The sequence below is a fragment of the Pipistrellus kuhlii genome, unplaced genomic scaffold (assembly GCF_014108245.1).
Source record: "Pipistrellus kuhlii isolate mPipKuh1 unplaced genomic scaffold, mPipKuh1.p scaffold_m20_p_12, whole genome shotgun sequence".
NCBI classification, from domain to species: Eukaryota; Metazoa; Chordata; class Mammalia; order Chiroptera; family Vespertilionidae; genus Pipistrellus; species Pipistrellus kuhlii.
In genome coordinates, this window is record NW_023425427.1 from 19,237,795 (window position 1) to 19,262,231 (window position 24,437).

The window sequence follows — 24,437 nt, forward strand, 5'->3', positions numbered from 1 at the left end:
TCAGATTCGGGTCATGTGCACCGAGAGGGGAGCAGTCACATAGCAAGCCCGGTATCATTTCACGGCTGTCACTACTGGACGTCCCTCTCCTGGATATTCTCCATCCCCTCTATCTTCCCCCTCCCCCCCCACACCCCCTACCTAACTCCCCATCAATCTCTTCTTCACTCTTCTCTGCCCAGCCAGGAGGCTGTCCTTCAATACCGCCTCCCTGGCTCCCTGCAGGTGGTGAATGTGAGGCCCTGGTGGGAGGCTGAAGGGCAGAAGGAGGGAGAGGTGGGTGTTTCTTCCCTGAAGTGCAAGTGCGTGTGGCCTCCTCGGCACTAGGCACGCTACGGCATCCCCAGGCAGTGCATCCTGGGCCCCCTGGAGCCCTCACCTAGACCTTCAGGAGCGGACTCCTCCCAGCCAGCACCACGGCTGACACATGTCCCTTCCCACGTGCCCTCCCAACCGCCCCTGTCCTTTCAGGCTCTTCCCCCCTGACAAGCTTCCCTCGCTGACGTGGAGCGCCCCATCCCCAGGGAGCTGGGCGGCAGAGCAGAGAGTATCTTTCCTTCACACCACCTGCCAGGGGTCCCGACCTGACGTTCCACCTTTAAGAGCCCTGTGATGAGGAAGGGACATCCTGATGCAACAACTAAGCTAGGAGGGCTCCCCACAGGCCCACAGCGAGCTATACCGCCCAGCGGGCTGGAATGGCAGAAACCGCGGGCCTGAGAGAGCGAGAAGAGAATGAAAAGGAAGGGTTATTTAGCTTTGACTAAAAATTAGGAACCAACATGAAAAAACACACAGCTACGAAAGCAGGCTGCAAACAGATCATCAGGATGGCAGCCAAGCGCCAGCCCTGGGGGGAGAGGCGGACGGAGATTACGCTGCCGTGAGGGCTCGGAGCCCTGACTCACAGCAGCCTGCCTGCTCAGCAAGGAGGGGCGCAGCGGAACCCGGGGTCAGCCGCGGGTGGCTCTCACACCCAGGCTGGCGACATCAGGAAGTCTGGCCAGCAGCCTCTCTAAGTCTTACTCATGGTCGGTCCCACCCCACGCCTCTGGGACACAGCAGGCCTGTCCCTTCCTGGGACAGCACACAACAGCCAGATCAAAACAGCCACTGCCCCCAGACCTCTCCCTCACACCCGCTCCCTTCCTTCCCCACCTCTGGATGCCCAAGGTCAGTACCTTCTTTCAAGGTCATTTTCTTTCCCATTGGGTCCAGGATCCTCCTTGCCCACTGCCCCCTCCAATCCCTGGGCGGTCTTGTCTTGGTTCTGTATCCCAGGAGTTCTCGATGGGTCAGAGGTGCCCCCAACAGACTGTTAGCAGGTCTGGAAAAATGGCGGTTGTCACCGCTGGCAGAGGGCGTTACTGGCATCCAATGGGCAGAGAGGCCTGTCCTATGAGACACAGCACCCCTGGCCAAAGCGGCACTGGTTTCCAGGAGGGAGGGAAACACGTATTGGCTACATCGCATGAGACAGGCACTGGCTAAATGTTTTACTTTAACCTTCCCTTCGATGATAGTGACAGAGGAACAGGACACCAAGTGACCTCCCCAACCTACCGCCCGATTTCCAGACCCGGCTTAGCATGTGGAGGAGTCTAAAGGTTATCTCCACCATTTCAAACATGTTACCGAAGGCCCATGACTTTCTGAAGCTGCTTCCTCATCTGTAAAAGGTGGACGACAATACCCATCCCCGGTATCCGGTTAAGAATGGGTTCCCAGTCAATACCAGTTTCCTCGTCTCCTTCCTCACGTCTCATTCCCAGTTCCTTCCGAGGAATGTATGTGTGGAGACACACACACACATATCGGTTTCCACACCCACCTGCTTACATCTTTATGTCCCTACAGCAACCTGGATGAAGGAGAGAGAAAAAATGAACGAACCCTCCACGTCAGAATGACCTCCCTGTGCCTGAACTCCGGAAACGGTTTTTTTTTTGTTTTTTTTTTAAGACTCAGTGCCTCTCCTTCCTTCCTTCGGCTTTTTATCATCATTGGTTGGGTGCCGTCTGTCTACCCTGCTGGGTTAAGAAACTTGTGGAGTTGTGGGGGTCCTACCCAACACGCCAGCAAAAGCCATACAGATCAGATGCCCAATGAATGAATGAATGAATGACAAATACGATTCCCATGACAGTTTTGTTTAACCGCCTGTCTACGCTGACTGTTGTTGAACGTTGTCACTCCCTGGTATCCCTCCCGCACACATCGATAAGACCCGATTTCCCGGCATTTTTCCTTTTGAAATCCGTGAGCGCCTCCTGTGACTTTGGCAAACTGAAGATACCCACTTGAAAGCCCCAAGGAACAAGCGGCCTCTCGGGCGGCCCCCATGTCCCTCGATCCCGGGGAACGAGGACGGGCACTCAGACATCTAAGTGGGCACTTACTCCCAGCAGCTGGCAGGGCCTCGCCGCTGAGTAAATCCTAACAATTCAGCCTTTCAGCCACCAACCTAATGGGCTTTTCTTGGCACGGGCGCCCTGGGCTTGGCCAAACACTCGCGTCCACATCTTAAATCGGCATGTGTCAGAGTGAACCGAGGCTCACGCCCGCGGGACGAAGCGCGTTCTGCGGCAGGCCCATCTCCGCCAGGCACTCCGGGGCCCTCGCGCTCACGTCAGCTCCTTTCTCCCTAAAGATCGGCTACAAACACCAGCCGTTTGTTGTTCTGATCAAATTCCTAGGGTCTGATTTGGCTGCCGAAGATGGTTTTTACTTTAAAAACGAGCTAGGTAAAAAACAAAAACAAAAACAGACTTTTCGGAACTTAGAAGTACAGCATATTAAACACATAAATTTGCATGCTGACAAAGCTCAGGAACTCAACAGCACCAGGAGGCCACCCCTCCCACCCTGGTGAGCAGCTCTGCAGGGAGCAACCAACTCCAGACTGCATTTACTAGCTCTGGCTTCCCTGAATGCAGCTCTTTCCATCTTAATAGAAACTCTTTAACATAAGACTCTCCGGCCCTCTTCCCACGGCGACCAGGTAAGCTTTGAAAATGGCATCTCCTTAAACCCAGTCTGTAGCAGCCTTTGAATGCACAGCCCAATCCTAGCTCCTTCGTTTCTCAGGAACTCTCAGCATCATCTATCCAGCACAGACACGCAGTCCTGGGTTTGTGCCAGAAGGGGGCAAGGACTCCTTGGAGGGCAGAGAAGATAAACAAAGTCAAATGTGGCAGAAGGAGCCCAACATGCAGGTGGAGACCAAGATGGGGAGAGAAGGAGAAGAGGAAGGGGAAGGATGGAACTGAGGAGAAAAGGGCCCTCACCCAGAGCCTGGGCAGAGAAATGAGGAGTGCATGGAGGAGAGGCAGGGTCCTGTCACAGAGACTCAGGAGCACGCTATAGGTTTCTCTCTCTGGCGCTCACTCATTCTCTCTGTCCTGTTCAACAACCACCACTCGGGAGCACTTACTGTGTACCCAGTGTCAGGCCAAGCAGTCCACACACATCACACCCCCCCTCACAACAACCTCGAGATAAGGACGATCCTTATTTCCATTCTGCAGATGAGAGAAAAGTGAGTTTCACAAAGTCTGGTGACTTTCCCAAAGGAACAGTAAGTACATTGTGAAGGCAGGGATTTGGGTTCAAAGCTCTGAACCATATTCTCATTTCTGGATGTGTATCTTCATTGGGGGGAGGGAGAGAACCCCCAAGGCCTACTATGCGCTTTGATTACTCCCACCCAACACAAGAGACACAAAGAGCCATGTCCTCTACTTGCACAGAACTTGCACTCCAGAGAGAGAGCGAGAATCGCGTGCATAACTGATTGTTAAACACTGCAAAGTGGCCAGCTGCTTAATCAAACTGCTAAGGGATGCAGGAACTAAGGACAAGGGCCTCCCCAATGGACGTGCCGGGGAGAGGGCTGCGGGCTGAAACTGGCCACGTCACTTCGCAATTTGCTGATTTCTCTAGGTTATCACCTCTCTCTCACATAATTTTTAAAGTCATCTGCATTGAAGAGAATATTGCTCCCGAAGATGAGGCCTGCAAACGTAGGTCCACATTAATTAGTCACGTTCATAAAACGGCATGCACACGTTCAGCGTCCAAATCAAATCTCTCAAAGCCGAGGGACGTCCACCCCGCCACCAGGCTTACCCCGCCTGGCCATGGCTCTGCTGGCCGGCGTTCCTGTCCCTCTGTGCCAAAGGAGGGGTGGGGAGAGGAAAACACAGACCGATAAACACTTTGTCCTGGAAAAGATTCTACTTGTTCTAATCCATTTCCTCTCCCAAACAATTGAGTCAGCTGCCTAAAGCTCTAGTGATGTGGGTGTGTGTGTGTGGTGTGTGTGTGTGTGTGTGTGCGTGTGTGTGTGTGCATGTATGATGGTGCTGGGAGCAAACCCTTATCAGCTCTAAATGGAAAGTCTGCAGTATTTCCCATCGATCCCGAAGCTCTTTTGAATCACAGCGCAAAGAAATGTCACCAGCCAATGGGATGGCAGGCGAGGGCTCCACTCCATTCCCGTTGCACAACGTGGAAAGAGTGCCATCAGGGAGAACAGAGAGCAGCAACGCCTACGTCAGCCAGGCCTGGTGCCGAGCACGCGGGCGCCCATGCACCGCTAGCTGGCCTGTGGAGCGGGGTGGCCAGCCAGGAGCGGGGCTACTCCGCTGCGGAGGGGAAGGAAGCAAGCCCGTGACTATGGGAAGCCAGAGGAGCTGCTGAGGATAAACTCGGTGGCCGTCTCGGCTCCACTAACAGCAGTTTACATGCTGATCCTGGACCCCTTGAGAAGCAAAGACAACACTTATTTATTTTTTTATTATTTTTTTTTAATTTTATTGATTATGGTATCACATAATTGTCCTCATCCCCCCATTCCCATCCCAAACCCCTCCCTACATATGCCCCCACCCCTCCTGTTGCCCATGGCCACTGGCTAGGCCCATATGCATGCACACAATCCTTTGGTTGATCTCTCCCCCTTATCCCCACCCTCCCCTACTTGCCCTCAAAGACAACATTTAGAAAGACAACCCCCTAGAGTCCCATGCAAGGTGTGCAGAGGAAACTCCCGGCAGGCTCTGCTTTCGATGATAGGGATTTATGTATCAATAACATCGTATTTATAAGATAGCAAATGACCTCCTAGAGCTTTCTGGCTTACCACATTTCTAAGGACCACGCTCCTGTGTGGGAGGTGCCATTCGGCGTCTCCAACGCCAGCAGTTAGCTATTAGGTCTGTTCTCTCCGGTATCCACACTCCTCCAGGGCCATGGCTCTGTTTTCGTAAAGGGAAGCAGCTTGCGGCTCCCGGCCTATTCAATATGACGCTCACAGGTTGCAGCCTTTCATCCCTATCTCAGAGATACACATTTCTGCTCCCCACCCATCAACCACAGCGGGCAGAAGAAAAGAGATACTGAGCGCTACACAGATTTAGAGGGACTTTTCGGGGGGGCGGCGGGGGGAGAGAATGCAAGCATCAGAACCTAATCGGCATCAACGACTGACCTCTTCCCTCCCAGCCTCTCCCTCGTGGTCCCCCGGATCCCTCTGTCACTTTTTCCTGCATCCCCGGAGTCATAGCTAGTCTCCTGCATACACAGCCCGGTCATAGACAGACGTACGAGTTGCTAGACAGACACACAGATAAGAAACTCAGAGGAAAATCTAAGCCTTTTCATGAAGGCATCAAAAAAAGGTGTGGGGGGGTATTGGTTATTTCCCTATATTGCTTTTTCAACTAGAAAATTCTTCCGTGGGGGACCAGGAACAAGAGATGGAGGATTAAGGTATAAAGGTTTCCTGATACCCTTTTTAAGTTAAAAAGGGAAAGTTTGCAAAGTTTCAAAGGTACCATGTTCTAACAATGAACTATAGAAAGAACCATTCAACAATGGGGAAGAATGGAAATCAGCTCATTCCTTGAAGGTAAAAGTGTACATCAATTGCACTTGAAGTATTTAAAAGCCAGCCCCGTTCATCGCATTACATCTAAATAAGAATAATCTGACAGAAAAAAAAAAAAAAGTGTCCTAAGGGCCCAGACTCAGAGCCAAATTTCTCAGCCAAAAAACCATTAAGGTTATGACCATAAGCACCATCAATATAAAATTTTCAAGCACCAGAGATCAGCAATTTACAGTACTCCTTTGTCCAAACATTATGTTTTACACCCAAAGTTGAATGTATTTATAAAGCGGAAAAAAAGATCCCCCTCTCCCCTACTCTTCCTGATGTTACTGACTAAAGTTTTTCAAGCTCGAGGTTACTGAATAAAGTTTTTCAAGCTCGAGACAGAAATGTGGACAAGTAGAACACACGGGGAAAACCCCACAGTCTTTGCTCAGAGGGGAGCAACATTATACTTAAAAGGCCACACTGTGATCTGTAAGCCACACTGGCTCTCCGTGTCACCTGCAGAGACAGAAGTGACAAACAAGTCCCCGAGGGTCACACTTGTCAGCTATCACCAGAGATTAGTTACTGGCACATGACTTGTTTTGTTTTGCACCGGGATTGAAAATAAGACACAAACTATGTTAGGTCTTAAGACTTTTGTTATTGTAAAAATCCTCCCAGCACATTAAACCTAGAATTAAGGTACAACCACAACTTTTGTTTTATCTGAGAAAAATGGACTAGTTAGACAACGCTATTTTAAACCCATATCTTAAAAAATATATTTTATTGATTTTTTTTTTTACAGAGAGGAAGAGAGAGGGATAGAGTCAGAAACATCGATGAGAGAGAAACATCAATCAGCTGCCTCCTGCACACCTCCCACTGGGGATGTGACCGCAACCAAGGTACATGCCCTTGACCGGAATGGAACCTGGGACCCTTCAGTCTGCAGGCCGATGCTCCATCCACCGAGCCAAACCAGCTAGGGCTAAACCCATTTTTGTTAGATATAGAAAAAAACAAATGTCAACCCACCGCTCCCCCCACCGCCGAACCTTCTAACTGAACATTTAAAGGAATTCACTTAGAATGTTGACAAACTGATACAATGGATTTATTATAAATAATAGCACCTCTCTATAATCTCCTTCAAGGCTGAGAGACGATGCGTTCTGTTTTCATAATTTACCACAACAAATCAAAGCAAAAAACAATGAAGCATTACCTTTCACAGAGCTTCAAACAATCACACACCCGCCCTAAACCAGACGGACTAGTGCCACTCCATGAAACGAGACACTGTCAGTTAGGGGGTGGCCAGACGGGCAGGGCCCAGGACTCTTACACATTACATTACTTAAAAAGGTTAAAAAATAACAAGAGTGTTCTGTGAAGTTTCTACAAAGCTAAACCATGAACTCTGGGGCTTGGGTAAAACCATGCCACGCACTAACGCCATTCATTACCGGGGCACAAGCCGTTTGGAAGAAGAAAGAAGGCCCCGTGTGTGTAGTCAAGTTAAGTGCCCACGTTGAGTTCTGAGGTCAAAGGGTCAGGCTCTGGCTGGGGAAGAAATGAAAACCTTCCGTGACATGGTGCCAGTTCTTTCTAATCACTCTCTCCAAGGCGGGTGCTAGAATGGATGGTCCTGAGGTGGCTGCCCAAACCACCTCTTGTAAAGAGCAACTTTATGTGGCTTCCAAAGAAAACATTGCCAAACCATAAGACGTGCAAGAGAACACAATGCAACTGGGCCCGCCCGGGGTCCTGGGTCCACCTCTGGCTACCTCCTAGCCGAGCTGCCTTGAGAAAGACACTTGCCCTAAGCTCTGACCTCGCGAAATGAGAAGGGAGGGCGCCCATCACGCCAGCTTCTTCCAGGTCCCGAGGACTAAGGGTCTCTGGGGGGCTCTCATCCACAGACACGCCTCCCCGCCCACCCATAGGAGGCTTTCTTTATCTCCTAATTAGAAATAAGTTTCTGCTATGACAGAGAGACTTCCTGGTGTGCTTTCCGTGAGATCCACAGGCCTGGTTAGGTCAGGCACACACAGCCGTTGGCTGGAATTAAGTAAGGGTGAATGTTCGTGATACATTTCCCAGCAGGAAAGCCGGGCAGACAAAGCAACCTTAATCTTGTCACTCAAGGGGCTCAGGCCACGCCACCTGCAAAGGAATCCAGCAGCTTGGGTTCGTGCCTCGCGACCCCAGCCCCACCCTCGACTTCCTTCCCCTCATCCCATCGGGAAGGAAACGGTTTCTGCCTTCGAGGACTTACAACTTGGCTGGAGACGAGAGGACCTGTCTGACAATGTCACCTCTGGATACAACCCCTGTGTGTAATTACTGAAATTCATCTGAGCATCCTTCCTGTAAGCTCATGTGTTCTTTTACAGCTTTAGAGGGGTGTGACAATGCTATGGGGCCTTTAGGTTCCTAAGTGGCTGGAGAAGACAAAAGCTTAGGATAAAAGGACATAAGAGGGATCGAGAAGTCAGCCTCAAAGTAAACAACAACGACAAAGAAGGTAGCCTCAGTGCGCCTTGGTTTCTCCACCAATGAGAACCTTGAGCCCCCTCCCCACCTAGCTCCCTGGCCCCAGGGAGCCTAAACGATGCCTGCTCGGGTGGTCCAGAGACACATTCCCAGGGCTAGGAGGTGAGCATTCAGCCAAACTGTCACCCAGTACCATCATCATGCCCTCCCTTCACATCCCAGGAGACCGTTCTCTGACCTTCCTAAAAGGCAGAGAATTGAATGATCACGAACTGTTACCTCTAACACAGATATTTGAACTTTATCTCTCCAGAACCGTGCAGCCTTTCTGATTAGAGGAAACATCTGAGGGCCCACAGGAGCAGAAAGGAAAGAGAAAAGTCACATTTGGGACCATCCTCTAGGATGCTCTCACCGGCCAGCCTCACGAGGCCGCGTTTCCCACATGGACGTTCCTCCTCCTTCCATCCACACGCGGACGCCAGAATTCTCAGGCCTCCTGGGCAGTCCCCAGTAAACCAGCGGAAAGATGTCCTCGGGCTGTCAGGGGTTCTCACCATTCCCTGCCCATGGCTTTTATGTTGCCAATTACAATGCCCATGGATTTTATGCCAAAATGAGGATGCTTTAAATTAGAATTATTCCTTTCTAGCAACCCTCCCAAACCAACATAAAATATTTAATGCTCCACCTTGCTTTGTTTAAACCGATCTTGTGGCTGGAAATGTTGGCTGCTGTGCGCACCTTAGTGTTCCATCACAGAGAACGCAAAAGCCAAAGAAACTTTTATTCATAGGAGCTGCAGCTTTTTATGTCTTTAGTTCATCCCCACCAGAGACGTCATTTATTGAAGGCCATATGTGTGCATACCCACACACACACACACCTGTGTATATGTGCATGTGTGCATGCTTTACCTATGTTAATCCATTCATTTAATCAGCAAGCATTCATTGAGCACCTAGTGTCACACATCTAATTAGGCATTAGAGATAAAATGGTATGTTAAGTCCAAGGTCACAACTCTGTGACAACCTGTGGGAAAGGCAGATGATCAAATAAGTAATGGCTATGCAATGTGGTAAATGCAGGTTATTAAAAATATCTGAGGCAGTGACTGTGTGTCAGATGTTTGTAGCCACTGAGTCTAATTCTCACCACATCCTGCAGATGAGTGTGCTGTGGCTGGACCACAGTATCAGCCTGCATCACCATTTACATCTTAAATTCCCATCCTGGTCTCAATATGGCACCCGCCAACCTGCTTTACTCATTCAGGCATCAATCAAACTTTGCCCGGTATTATGCAGCACACACACACCCTGGGGAGCAAAGACCACCTGGAAGAACTGTCAAGCTGGCTACAAGGCCGGGGCATGGCATAGGGAAGTCTATGGTCACAGGCCAATGGGGTATTTCAGAAAGCAAGTCATTGGGCTCCTAAAAAAGGAGAGAGCATTGCGGGGTCATTTATTCAGGAGAGGGGACCCAGCTCTTCAGATCATGTGAGGTCAGACAGCAGAAGAGGGAAGAAGGCCAAGCCCTCAGGATAGGTGAGGTGCCCAGAAAGCTCACAGGTTAGGCTGAACCACAGCCAAGGGTGTAACCAGAGCCCAATGGTGGGACAAGCCAGCCTGACGCTGCCCCAAGTGCCAATTGATAAGAGAACTGAAGGCACCTGGGCATTAAAACCACCCAAGTATAACAGCAGACGGAGAAATCCGCATTTGTAAGAATTCCTCCCATATCCCACTACCTCCTGGGGTGCAGGGTGAGACCCCAAAGGGCCTCCTGGGGTCAATACAGTAGGTCACCAAGCAGCCTTCTGAAGGGGATGTCCATGTGCTGCAGGAACTCGTTTCCACTCGGAAGGTGTGCAAGTTGGGGGCCAGAGAGAGGTGCATTATTTAGAATCGGAGTGGAGAGGCCCAGTGCTGGCAGCAATGGGGCTCCCCATGACCCTTTCTCAGAGGGACTCCCTTCCCCAAACTGGTAAGCAGATATTGAAAAGATTATTGAATTTCAGGCCAAGTTATTAGCCAGCCTGGGACACCCACGTGTCTCGGCCAGTCCTGCAGATGATGTCTATATTTGTTTAACTCTTCACGGCTGATAAGATGCTTTTACATGTGTCAGATGACCTGATTTTCACAGCAGCCGTGAGATAATCGCTAGGCCTCTCCTTTTTTAGATGGAGATCCTGAGGGGCGGAGAGGAAAGTGACCTGTTCCAGGTAATAAAGCTAGCAAGTGGCAGAGCTGATTCTGGATCGGACATCTGTCCAGTGATCTATTAGCTGTATCACTACTGCAATAAACAGACGTTATCAAGTTCTTTAGGGTTCAAAGCCAACTTTTATAGCAGTCTGGGGCAGTACAAACAGACACACGCTAACACACATAAACAGACTGACAGACACAGACACACAGACACACCCCCATACTCATCCTCCAACATACATACTCTCCGTTTTCCCAAAAGTAAAATGACAATAATATTCTACTTATTATTGAATAATAATAATAGTTAAAAATAATAATAAATATTATTTAAAAATCTATTTTCCCTCCTCTAGCCGTGAACCTTGTCTCAGTACATCTCTAAGACAAGTAGCTATTATTTAGATGGCTGATATTATAGTATGTAAAGTCTTAAATACTAGCTGTTGGTCTGCATATATAACTCGCTGCTTAGAACAACCTTGCTTTTGTGTGAAATATCGGCCCATTTCCATTTTCTGCCACTAAAACTCCTGTCTCCACTCCCTATCTTCTCTCAGAAACACATGAGGCAGCATCTTTCCTACTGGTCTGTCCTACTGTCGGGACTTGTTTTCAGGAAGTGGCTATTTCCACTTAAAAATCATAGGACATAAAAATCAGAGGGCTTGAAAAAACAAAAAAAGAAAAAAAAACAACCCCACCCATTTTTTAAGCAAAAAAGAAAGTAAAAACAACAACCACCACCACTTAACCCATTTTTTAAGCAAAACCCAAAGCTTTAACAGCTAGAAGGGGCACATATCCTTTCTTTTGAAAAAAATCCCCAATTCTCAGTACTTCAGAGCCCTTCTTTCAAAGACAGAGGCCACAGAAATTAAATTATTCAATAAACAACTTGTCAATTATCCTTGCACAGTGGGGAGACAGTTATACACAGAAATGCAGACGGAGCCAAAATCAAAGCCAAGCGTCAGTGACAAACCCACAAACCACCCTCTGGCACGTTGGCCCAGGGCTCGTCCTCACACCCACAAAATAAAGATCGCAGACTCCCCAGCCAGCTACAGGGAGGCCTCGTTTGTTTGTTTTTCTTTCTTATAACACATAACTCTTAACTTAATTACCCCATTGGTGTGAGTGGTAGCTTTTAGCAAAAGATCTTAATGAAAATAAGGTCAATACACTCAATCCATACAGCAATCATCTCACCTGATTTCAGTCATCTCCCTAGAAGAGAATTTAGATAATCAGGCCACGCTACACGAACAGAATTCAAATACACATTTTCCCCCTCACTTTCCCCCTTTACCTCCAAAGGAAAACACCATAGGCCACGCTCGCTGGAAACCACTGGGATAAAGTGGTTTGGCTCTAGTTAAACGCAAGTATTTCAACTACATACTCATAAATCTTCATCTTAATCATAGCCACAGAGCATGAGTTTTGAGCGCTTTCCTCCTGATTTACTCAGTCAGTAAATCTCCCACAGAGAGCAAGCAGCTCCAAAGCCAGCCAACACTAAACATACACAGAAATATGCGGTTACAGTAACTTTTTAAAAATCGCCTGCATTTCTGCAGGGTGATTTAAACCCATAAGACATTTTTCAGTTAAGCTGGACTTTCACAATTCTCATTAGGTAATCCAGGGAGTGGCTGTTTGTAAATTTCCTCTTCACCCAAAGGAAGCTGATAGCATCAGGACATCAGGTGTATATGGAAAAATACATATTATATTTTGATACAAGTGTAAGTAGATGCATATTTTTTTAATTTGTTTAAAGATCCTTTTGCTCGCTTTAGGCACAATACAAACACGCTGCGGCCAGATTCCATAGGTTGAATTTAAATGTAGGTGTTCAAACTCGGTTTTCTGCTCCAAAAACGATGGGAGCTCAACACACCCTGTCCAATGCCCAGTCCATGGGAAACCAATCCAGCCCTCAGATGCCCCCCAAAGAAATCATTCTCATCATCACTTAGAAACGGAAGGACTTGACACCCAGCATCACAGCTCCCACAGCAATGGAACAGGCTCTGAATCCAGATGGCCACATTACACTCTCACGCATTGATTTGTTAAAAATTTAACGTTAGGCATGAAACCAAAGCTACCCCTCACACCAACTGGGTAATTAAATTCCTGGCTTGCGTCCGTTTCAAAATCCAAACCCAACATCAACATCTGGCAAGTCTCCATACTTGTGGGCACAAACCTTGTGCATGTGAGTGACTCCAAAAATTCAGAAGGAAGGCAAGAATGAAGATTTTTTTAAAAGCCCATGGGTTACTTTTATTTTTGGTTTTTAATAACCCCTGTTGCAATTATATCCTAGCTTTTGCCTCCATGTGTCTTGAGGGCAAAAGCTGATTAGAGTCACTGCAGACAATCCAGTCTGCTCTTGTCCAGGGGTCTTGATCAATATACTTTGCATCATAATCAAGCACTCCAACTGCCTCTCCACCCCAGTCCCTTTGCCTACATGGTTCATTTCTGGCCCTTTGCTAGCCCTCACCGGGAAACTCTTTTCTCTATGAATGTGCGCATCTCCTGGAAGGGTGAGGGAAGGAGACGCCAGGATTCAAACTGCATTTGTCCACAGCCCCCAGCCCCCAGTATTCTGCAGCCCCACCCCCCAGTAAGGTGCGCCTCTGGCACCCCCAGTACCTGCCAAGCTCCTCGCCGGTGTCGTAGTAGTCATCCACGTTTTCCTGCCTGAACACGGTCATGATAAGCCGTCACGCCTCACCAAAGCCCAGCGCGCTTCAGCTCCGCTTCCCACACCATCACCACCGCTCCTGCGCCTCCATGGGCCCCTCATGCATCAATCAGTCTCCGGTCCTTAAAAAATAAATAAAAGGCAAAATTACTAATAAAATAACAACCCAAACATATCTCGCCAGGGCTAAGACCCGCTGCTAAAGACCACTTTCCCGGAGCTGCCCCTCCCTCCCACCAGGTGGAGGGAGAGGAGCGAGCACCCTTTGTTAAAACCGGGCCAGGGGCGTCCCCAGCCCCGCGTCGCCGGTGCGCTCGGGGCCGGGCACAACCGCACCCCAAGACCCGCGTCCCCCTAAAGCAGGGTGCCCTGTACTGATAAGAACCAGCTCCGGAAGTGGCCGGCTTCCCCGCCACCCCTTATTCTGCACACACGCCCACCCAGCTCCCCACCTCCAGGGAAGAATGCAGCGGCGGCCCGGGCAGAGCGCGCCCGGCTGGACACGTCCCTCTCCAACAGGCATCGCATCGCGGGGCTCCCCCGCGCCACCTCCCGGCTCCCGCACCGCGGTCGCCACCCCCTCCTCCTCCCCGGAGCCAGGCAGGCAGTCCCTAGAGGCACATTCCTGGTGATTCCCGCTCCGTTACCGAGCCGACGCGGCGCGCGCCCGCCCGCCCGGGGGAACGGTGCAGGGAAGCGAGCGGCCGGGGGAGGCGCGGCCGCCCGCCGCCGCCCGTCTGCGCGCCCCGGACACAAAGCGGCCGGCCCGGCCCGCGCCACCTGTTCCCCCACCCGGCCCGCAGGGCTGGGGGCGCCTCCTTCTCCCCGCAGCCAAGTTCCCCCTCCTGGGCCTTCCCGGGAATCCGGGGCGCTGCCCCCGGCAAACCCGGCCGCGCTGGGGACGTGAAAGCAAAAGCAGGCGGCGGGGCCCCGGGGGGAGCCGAGGAGCCGAGGAGCTGTGCGCGGCCACTCACCCGGCGCCCGGGAGCCGCCGCCCGGGTCCCTCCGAGCGCGGCGGGAGGCCGATTGCTGGCGCCGGCGCGGAGCCGGGCGGTGGCGAGGGCGCAGGGAGGGAGCGAGCGGGGAGCGCGGAGCCCGTGCGCCCGCCCCGGCGTCTGCTCGGTCGGGCTTTCCCGCTCCGGCTCGGGAGCAGCCCCTCGGCTCCTCGCCGCCGGCTTCCGGGCGACGGGCGGCCGACGAGCGACCAATGGGGACCCCGCGGGCGGGCTGGCGGCTCGGCCCACCCACCTCCAGGCTGCCTGGCCCGGCCGGCGCTGCAGATCGCGAGCTGCTGAGCAGCGCCCTGTGCTCTCCGCGGCTCCCCGCTCCGGGCTCACTGGCGCGCTCTACCGCGCACACCCCGCACACACCCACTCCACACCCCGCACCGACCCACCCACTCACGCCCACGCCAGGAGGGGGCGAGCGCAGCCGCGTGCAGCGTGGGCGCCCCACCTGTGACAGCCGCGGTGCTGCCCGCTTCGGCCGGGGTGCCAGAGAAATGCGACTCCTGGGTCCCGCAAAAGGGATCGCCGGCGGCGGGGTGCCGGGAAGGGTGCTCGCCACGGGAAAATAGCCGAGACCAAAATAGATTTTTTTTTAATTTGATTTTTTATTGATTTTTTTTTTTACAGAGAGGAAGAGAGAGGGATTGAACGTTAGAAACATCGATGAGAGAGAGTCACCGATCAGCTGCCTCTTGCACACCCCCTTCTGGGGATGTGCCCACAACCAAGGTACATGTCCTTGACCGGAATCGAACCAGGGACCCTTCAGTCCGCACTCTATCCACTGAGCCAAACCGGTTTCAGTCAAAATAGATTAAAAAAAATATATCCTGTCCTCGTGAAACTTACATTCTGGTGGAGAAGATGCAAGCAAAATAAGATTGTTTTCGAAGAGATCAGTGCAATGGAGACAATAAAAAACAGGATAGCCGGGACGGGTTTGCTCAGTGGATAGCGCGTCGGACTGCGGACTGAAAGGTCCCGGGTTCAATTCCGGTCAAGGGCATGTACCTTGGTTGCGGGCACATCCCCAGTAGGGGGTGTGCAAGAGGCGGCTGATCGGTGACTCTCCCTCATAGATGTTTCTAACTCTCTATTCCTCTCTCTTCCTCTCTGTGAAAAATCAATAAAATATATATAATAAAACAAAACAAAACAAAACAAAACAGGATAATGAGGTAGAGGATGACAAGGAGGAAGTGGGCAGCATTCGATGGAGTTTTTCCTCCAAGATAGGTGTTTTGAGCTCATGATAGCTATAAAAGGCGTGCTGCCGGAGAAAAAATGGGTGGAGGTCTCAGAGGCCCAAGGAAGCAGCAGAAACCAAGGGGTGTCTATGAGCACTGCCCAATACAGTCCTGGCTGTTGGTGAGTTGAAATGAGGCTATGATAGTTCCAAATTAGGTGTGCAATAGATGTGAAATACGCATTGGATTCAGTGACAGTAAGGAAATAAGAATGAAAAATACCCCATAAATACTTTCATATTAACCCCATGTTCAAATGGTAGTACTTCGAATATATTGGGTTAAATAAACTATATTATTAAAATTAACTTCACCTTTTACTTTTTAAAATGTGGCTATTAGAAAATATAAAAGTACCAGTGTTATATTTCTTTGGGCTGAGGTAGCCTACAGGCAGAACCCATATCTAGTTCTCTGTACTTCTTACCTACCCCATGTTTCCATGAAGCCTGTGGGTGTGGGAAACAGAAAGGACGGTTCCCCCATAGGAACTGCTAGGGATCCCCAGAGAGAGGCCCCCGCAGGGAAATCTGCCTTCCTGCCTAGAATTATAAAAAATGATACGTGAGACCTCTGAGATTTCAGATCCACAGCATTGTTCAAATTCCCAGATTTTCTAATTTAAACTGTCTTTGTTCAACAGGAATTTTCAGCCTTTGATATTATGGGGGTGTGTGGGGGGGTGATGCCCCTCAGACCTTAGGTCATTCCGTCTCTTATCTAACACTTTAATAGCCCACTGGAAGGGCACATTTTTGTGAGATAGAATCGAGGGAAGGATCTACATTAGAAGGTGGTATGAACCCAAGTGGTGGGGTTTGAGGATTAACACAAAAGGATCTTGGGAAGTGAGAAATAGTAATAACTAACTAACTAACAAATAAATAAATAATTCATTTAGCTGAAACTGGTTTGGCTCAGTGGATAGAGTGTTGGCCTTCGGACTGAAGGGTCCCAGGTTCAATTCAGGTCAGGGGCATGTGCCTTGGTTGTGGGCACATCCCCAGAACGGGGAGTGAGAGAGGCAGCTGGTCTATGTTTCTCTCTCAACGATGTTTCTGACTATCCCTCTCTTCCTCTCTGTAAAAAAAAAAATCAATAAAAAAAATATATTTTTAAAAAAGTGATTCATCTGGGGGAAATGCAAATAAATACATCTGTCACAAGGAAAATTAAAACACAGATGTTTGGCAGAAACTTGGAAAGTGCTTATGGTTGACTGCTTTATAGATAACATTTTTTTCCTGCAAACTAAATGTGTTTTTTCAAGGCAATGAAAAATATTGGCCCCATTAGGGCACTGGCATGTCTTCCCTTCTCTATGCGACATACTGATCACAGGAGGTTTCTGGGGATAACGAAAAAGAGCATGGACTTGGGAATCACAAACTTGGGTTAATTTTGGCGGAACCATTTCACACTGAATGACACTGGGTGTGTCACTTCACTTATTCCTGAGCTTCATGTCTGTGCTAATTTAGGCAAGCATTTTAGAGAAGGAAAATGCGGTAGTTGAAGAGCATACCCCAAAACTCAGCCAAGAAGTAGATTCTACTTCCCTTTCCCTTGAATATGACTTGGCATCTAAGAAAATATGATGGAAGTGATGTCCTTCCCATCACAGGCAAGGTCATACGGTGTCAGAGCTTCTGCCCGTCTGCCTTTCTGTCTGTCTCTTTTTCTCTCTTGAACCTGCACTTTTCTGGCTCTCTCCACTCACTCTGGAAGTCGTCAGCTGCCATGGTTACCCCGGGGCTGCCATGTGGAGAGATCACAGACAGAGAGAAGGAAGCCAGCTGTTCCAGCCCTGCCCCTCACCCCAGCTATTTGTGTTTTTACAGCCCAAGTTTTGTAAGCAGAATAAATGGTTGTTACTGTTTTAAGTCCTTATTTTGGGGAGGTTTGTTATACACCAATGGATAAGTGATAAGGAAATTACAAAGAAAACAAGAAAACTTGACTTGTAACAATTATTTTCTCACTTATTCCTCAAATAACTCTGTAAATTAGGTTCTACACACACACACACACACACACACACACACACACACACACACACACACACTTTATACTTAACCTTCTTAGTATCAGTTTCATCACCTGCAAAATGGGGGCAATAATAGGGCCTTGCATTTTCTTCGGAGTTGTTGGGAGAATCCAAAGAGATAATGCAGAAAACAAGACTCTGTACATTATAAAAATGCATAGAATGTCAGTGTTATATTTTTCATCATGTTCCAAGCAAGAAGGGCTCTCACATGGCACATGACAACACAGTAGCCCTGAAGCTATGAGATTCAAGCTGGAAAGGACTTTCATGAAAATAACTGATGCTATAGACAACAGATTATGATCATCATGCTGATAGCTTTGAAAACAGTCTCAACTATAAAATTTAGAATTTTGTTTTATATGTATTAGTCAGGGTAAGAAACCTACTGCTGTGAAACCCAACAGATATGGGAGGCTTGACCCATTAAAGGTTTATTTCTTGCTCTCAGGACAGATGTTTAGAGAGGGTAGGGAGTGGGCTCTACTCCACATAGCATTCAGGGACTCAGGTTTTGCCCTCCTCGGTGCGTCTGAGTTTCTCAGTTGGTCCTTTTCATCTATTGGCTGATAAGAGAGAATCCAAGTCATACTGGCCAGGCTAGAAGTTTAAGGCTTAATCATTTGAGGAGAGCGGGGCTGGGGTGGGGAGTTTTTAAGATCAACCGAAGTGAATTATACGAACTCAATTAACCTCTGGGCTATTTTTTAATAGCAGGCCTCTGGCTTTCAGTAAGGGTTAATACTTTCAAATGGCTCCACGAGAAAGCTTCAGCACCCAGGGTTTTGCTGTTGGAGATATTGCCCATTATGCAACTGAGTGCTTCTTGTATAAGCAGTCTCATAACTGACTCCAGTTCCTCTCAGTGTTGAGTGCTAAGAGAACTTGCCTCTTTTGACCAAATGTTTCTTTCTTTTTCTTTTTCTCTCCCCCCCACTCCCCCCGATAATGAAAATTATAGAGCTTACTCTGCTCTCTATTTCTGCCTGGATATTCCTCATAGTTGTTGGAAGAATCTAAAGAGATAATGCACAAAACAAGATAATGCAGAAAGCACATGCCAAGCTCAGAAAGTACCGTCCTCCAAGTGAAGTCCATTTACCATGTCCTCCGAATCAATCAATAAGCATTTATTATCTAGTATATATTAGACACTAAGGATGCAGCGATAAAAGGAACATTCTCTGTCCTCAAGTAACTCAGTCTAGTGAAAAAGACCAACGAACAAAGAGACAATTCCATTAAAGTGTGATTGAGCCAGATACAATCCATTTGCTTCTCTAGATTACTACCTACTCTTCTCCACCCTGACAATCAGCAAGCTGAGCTATAAGATTTTTTAAACTTCTTGTCCTCTGGCTTCTGGTCCATTTGGCCAGTGAGGAATTTTGGCATGAGGTCCAGAAGAAGGGAGGAGAATGAGGCCAGGATTCTCTTGCTTTTCTCTCTGTAAGGTTGCCTCAATTACTACCAGGCAAAAAGCACCATGCCTCATCAGATAAACTTTTTTCATGTGATTTTCTCTGTCCAGGCTTTGCTAACCACTCTCTCTCTCCTTGTCTCTTTGGACCTAGAGTTGGTGCCAGCTCCACTGTTACTAACCTGTATTCCTACCCCATTTCTTATGGTTCCCCTGCACCTCCTTGAATTATCCTCATTTGAATATGTCTTCTCTTTCCTCTGGGACCCTGCTTGATAGAGTAAGAGAGCAGAATCTCAGACTGCTGTGGAAACACAAAGGTCATAGCACTTACTTCAGATAAAGGCTAGGGATGGGGGGTAATCATAGGGGTAAGCCTAGGGTTTTAGAAAAGTTTCCTAGAGGAGCTGACATCCTAGTAAAAAAACATGAAAGAAGAGTAAGAACAGAAAAAAATGGTGGATGATGGGATGGTAAGGTTGGGAGATCCGAAGAGCATCTAGACAGAGGAAAAGAATGAGATAAAAATCACAGATGCAAGGAAGATAATGGCTCGTTCAGGCATCGATAAGTAGTAACAGGTCACACAATGAAATGGCAAGAAGTAAGAATAGAGCGGGGCTGGGTTTTTTGCACCATACTCAGGCCTTGGATAAGAGTGGAAAGGTAAACCAAGCTAGATCGTATAGTCTTGTGCATTATGCTCAACACTTGGGTTTTCACTCTGAAGACTCTTTGATACTCAGGGTTGATGAAGTTGGCACATCCTCAGAGATGGTGGGTGGAGGAAAACTATAAGATCCTTTAAGGAAGTAAAAATAATAGGATTTGGTACTTAAGAAAAAGGACAGAGGCAAGGCACTATCCAAAGTTTTAGTTGAGTGATGAGGTAGATATTGCTGCCATGTAGATTGAATTACGGGTGTGCAAGCTGTTTGGGGAAGACCAAATGTCTTGGAGATCTGAAATGTGAGGTGCCCATGGGCATCTAGATGATGTCAAAGTGTAGATGGGTACCAATGGGATAGACAGGGGTGATTGTGGTGTACACCAGAGTACCCTTAAGCATGAGGTAGGTGAGGTCACCTAGGAACAGGATACAAGACCAAAAAGAGGAGAACTAAGGGCAGATCTCTTGGGAACAAAAGCATATTAACCTAGACAAATACGGAGGAAAGTATGCCTGGGCAATGGCTATAGATTGCCAATTAGCGGTGTGAGCAGTTATGGTTTGCTTGTATTTCTTGGGGCTAGAATGGGAACCGCTAATGCGTGGTGAATGAAAACGTTATGGATATCGAGTGCCTCATATACTTCCTGTATATATCGATATATATATATATATATATATATTACATCACAAATATTTGTTGTCTTCTCAGCTTAGTAGGTGATTAACTTCCTTATCTAGGCTTAATACATCTTGTGAGTTTCATCCATCCCTTTTACTTTCTTGTTTTCTACAGCAAAATTTAATACCCACAAACACAAAAGCAAATGCATGTTGCACACCTTCTTCTGAGCAGTGAGCTATTTAAAGCACTCCTCGGACCCCTTTAACCACCATTGCTCCAAACACACAGCCTTTCTGTAGCACATGGGTGTACAGATTGGGGCTTCACATGACCTGCCTGGCTCTCTGAACTAGGAGATTGTGGCACCAGGTCTAAGACCCCCATGGCATGGACCTTGCCTAACTCTCTTTCCCTCCTACTCAATTTCTTTCCAGTTTTCATGTATTGGGCCTCGTGGTATTGAATGTATCTCTAACCCTCATTAAGTCCTTCGTAAAAACAAGCAGGGAGTAAATAAAGACATACAAGTCACTGACCAGTATTTGAAAGGCCAGAGGAGATTGTAAGTAACTCAGCCTACAGGTTTACTTTTACCTTCAGTCTGATTTCTTTTAATGCCTGGCCCAATTTCTTTTAGGTTCTGACACTGCCTGAAGTGAAGGATTGGTGGCACTGAACAGCACTTATAAAACTCATGGCCCAGAACATCAGCCGGGTTCCTAATGAAAGGTGCACAGAGCTGCCGCTAGGCAGTGTAGACGTCACTCATTTTGCTGGTGATGCCAATTAGCACTCCTGTAACTTGTACCCTTCCTCCCCATAGGGCTTTTCGCTGTTGGATGTTAAGAGCCCTTAGCCACCAGACTCTGTTTCCCTTTGAGATACATAGCTAGGATGGGGAAGGAGAAGAGTGAAACATTCAAAAGAGTCTCTGTTTTGTCAAACTTAAAGCAAGACAGAAAAAAAAAAAGTCACCCAGAAAGAAGCACTCGACATCATTCATCCGTTAGAACTGGATGCACAAATCACAATTACAGATAACAACTGAACTTATAGCCACGCTGATTGAGGGATGAAGTTATTTCCTGTGGCTTCCAACTTTTTCCCCTCTGTGGTGACTAATGAACCTCTTTAGAACCACCCAGACGTAATACCAGTGATTTCTATTCATCTTTCTTTCAGCAAAAATCATGGTAAAAATATTTTTAATTGGTATCTAAATTCATCTTTTAGGGGCAGGTAGGGATTAAATTTTACAGAAAATTCAGTATCAGTGAAAGCCTTTAGGTAGGTGCCTTGGCATGGCTGCATGAACTGCAAAGTCCCATTACTCAAGCCAGTGAAGTGATTTACAGCTTTATTCATAGCAGTTTGGTAGGATTTATAGAAATATTGCTATTTAAAAAAGATAAACTTGCCATAAATTCTTCCAGGAGGTTTTTGTCAGTTTGAAGATTTGCATATAGAGCGATAATCTTTGACCCTTTCAATGCTCTAGTCTCATAAATTTATACACCTATAAAATTGGTGAATTTTGCTTATCTAGACTTAACAAGTACAATATTTTTGCTTTTCTAGACTCAATATACTCTTTAAAAATTATATGAGAATAATTGGCCATTCTACTTCTTGCTTAAACATTTTCTGGAAGTTTTCTCTTAATTTTAAGAGATTCTGAGTTGATAAAAAATTTCTGAGGAAATACCTCTCAAGAACACTGTACTGAGTTATAAAATATATGGTTGTCTAATTACTATGCTATATACTGAAAACTAATACAAAATAACATTGAAAGGCAATTAAAATTGAAAAATAAAATAAATGACATTTAACAACAGAATGGTGGTTACAAGAGAAGAAAGAGGTTGGGGAGAGGGTGCAGTGGGTAGAGGGCTCTAATCCTATATAATAAAAAGGTAGTATGCAAATAGACCAAACAGCAGAACTGAACAATCAAAGTGTAAGATGCTAATGATATGCTAAAACTGCTCAATCACTCACTATGACATGCACTGAGCACTATGGGGCAGACAGTCCACTGGTCGACCAGTTGCTATAACATACACTGACCACCAGGGGGCAGATTCTCTGACCAGTAGGTTAGCTTGATGCTGGGGTCTGGCTGATTGGGACTGAGTGAGATGGGCCAGAGACTCCCTGGAGCCCTCCCATGGTCCCTCCCCAGCCCAATTGTGCATAGGTGGGGTCCCTCAGCTTGGCCTGAACTCTCTTGCAATCTGGATCCCTCTGGGGATGTCAGAGAGCTGGTTTCATCTCAATCCCATAGGCCACTCCCCTTGGGAGGGTGTTATACACAGGGCTCATGACTGGTGAGTGCTGCTGCGGCAGCTTGAGCCTCTTCCAATTAGGACTGATTGGGCGCAAGCTTGTGGCAGGCACAGTAGGGTGGGGATGAGTGGGAGTGGCAGGTAGGAACTGCAGGCAGCATTGGACAATCAGTTTTAGCCAGTCCATGCAGACCACCCAGAGGGACCCCACCCATGCATGAATCTATGCACCAGGCCTCTAGTCTATACATATAGACCATATATATATATATATATATATATATATATATATATATATATATATATATATATATATGGCTAATATGCTAAGTGTCCGACCATCTAACCAGTTGCTATGACGTGCACTGACCCTCAATGCAGCGGTGATTCTCAGGCGAGGCACCCCAAAACTAAAGAAGAGGGATCCCAATTCCTCGCAGAGATGTGATTTCACCTTTGGCTGTGGGTTATGTTGTTGCTGGGGCTCTGTCAGCCCTGAATCTGGTTTACTGCACACTTGTGCTTGGGTTTCACACCCTGTATGACAGCATCTTTGCAGAGTGCCCTCTTGTACTCCAGGACCCCTCAGGGGATGTCAGAGAGCTGGTTTCGGCCCCATCCCTGGAGGCCAGGCTGAGGGACCCCACCTGCTGGAGGGATTCCCCTCACTCTGCAGACGCAAGGGAAGGACCCCAGGAGATTGGCACCAGGGAGTGTCTGGCCCATCTCTCCCAGTCCCACCCCATCAGCCACCTTCTAATTAATTTCCCTTCAGTGGAAAGGAAATTATAATATACTAGTGACCAGAATCTGTGCACTGGGTCACTAGTGTATTATAATGGAAGGAAACTAACTTTGAGCAGGGAACAGGCAATAGAGCACACAGATGTCAAATTAAAATGTACACATAGAGAGTATATACTGTTATTAACCAATGCTACCTCAATAAATTTAACTTAAAAAGAATACGGTAGCCCAACTGATGGGATCGAACCATGACCTTCTGGTTCATAGGTCAACACTCAACAGTTGAACCATGGGGTCTGAGAGTTTGGCCGGGGAGGCCTCCTGGTCCCCTCGGTGCAGAGCAGGCGGGGGGGGGGGGGGTATGAGGGAGCAGACGGCCCCTCAGAGCCTCCCCTGGAGGCATACGCCCTATCTCCCACCTGCTGTCTCTGGGCCTGGTGTCCACCCCTCTCAGCCTCGTCCATCAGATGCCTGGCAGGGGCCAGTCCCACCCGGTGAGGCCAGGGACGCTCTGGGTGCATACCTCACCAGCCTCTGCTGCTGTCACTGTGCTGGCCATCCAAATAGGTGCGTAGTGGAACCTCGTTGTTGTTTTAATTTGCATTTCCCGGGTGACATGTGATGTGGACATCTTTTTAGATGCTTGCTTGCCATCTATGTATCTTCTCTGGTGAAGCGTCTGTTAAGGTCTGTTGCCCATTTCTAAAAATCTGGTTGCCTGTTGGCTTTTGTTGGTTTGTTTTGTGGATTACTATTTCCCTGTCTGTGTTCCATGGAATTTCGTTCCTTGACACGTGTATTCTGTGGGAAAGAGTGGCCTATAGTCAGGTGACCTTGCGGAATTTAAAAATAAGCAGAGCTGCCCTAGCCGGTTTGGCTCAGTGGATAGAGCAACAGCCTGTGGACTGAAGGGTCCCGAGTTTGATTCAGGCCAAGGGCACGTGCTTGGTTGCGGGCTTGTCCCCGGTAGGGGATGTACAGGAGGCAGCCTGTACAACTCCTCAGACCTTTAATATCCTAATGTGTGGGTGGTGTTCCAAGTCCGGGATTTGGTGAGCCAGG

At 48.0% G+C, this 24,437-nt stretch overlaps 1 protein-coding gene across 5 annotated transcripts in view; it reads right to left on the bottom strand.

The window, feature by feature from the left end:
* DAPK1 (death associated protein kinase 1) overlaps positions 1-14,687 on the bottom strand; it is a 157,150-nt gene extending 142,463 nt beyond the window's left edge. Inside the window, exons 1-2 of one of the 5 annotated variants that reach the window (XM_036433596.2) lie at positions 14,570-14,687; positions 13,270-13,443 (exon numbers count right to left, since the gene is read on the bottom strand). In XM_036433596.2, coding sequence (XP_036289489.2) covers positions 13,270-13,331 — 62 coding nt within the window. In that variant the 5' untranslated portion in view covers positions 13,332-13,443; positions 14,570-14,687. Of the gene's footprint in view, positions 1-13,269; positions 13,444-13,583; positions 13,603-13,696; positions 13,714-13,773; positions 13,997-14,295 lie in introns of those variants that run through there. The other 4 variants (XM_036433595.2, XM_045580068.1, XM_045580070.1 and 1 more) reach the window with 4 other exon arrangements.
* Positions 14,688-24,437: the final 9,750 nt, after the last annotated feature.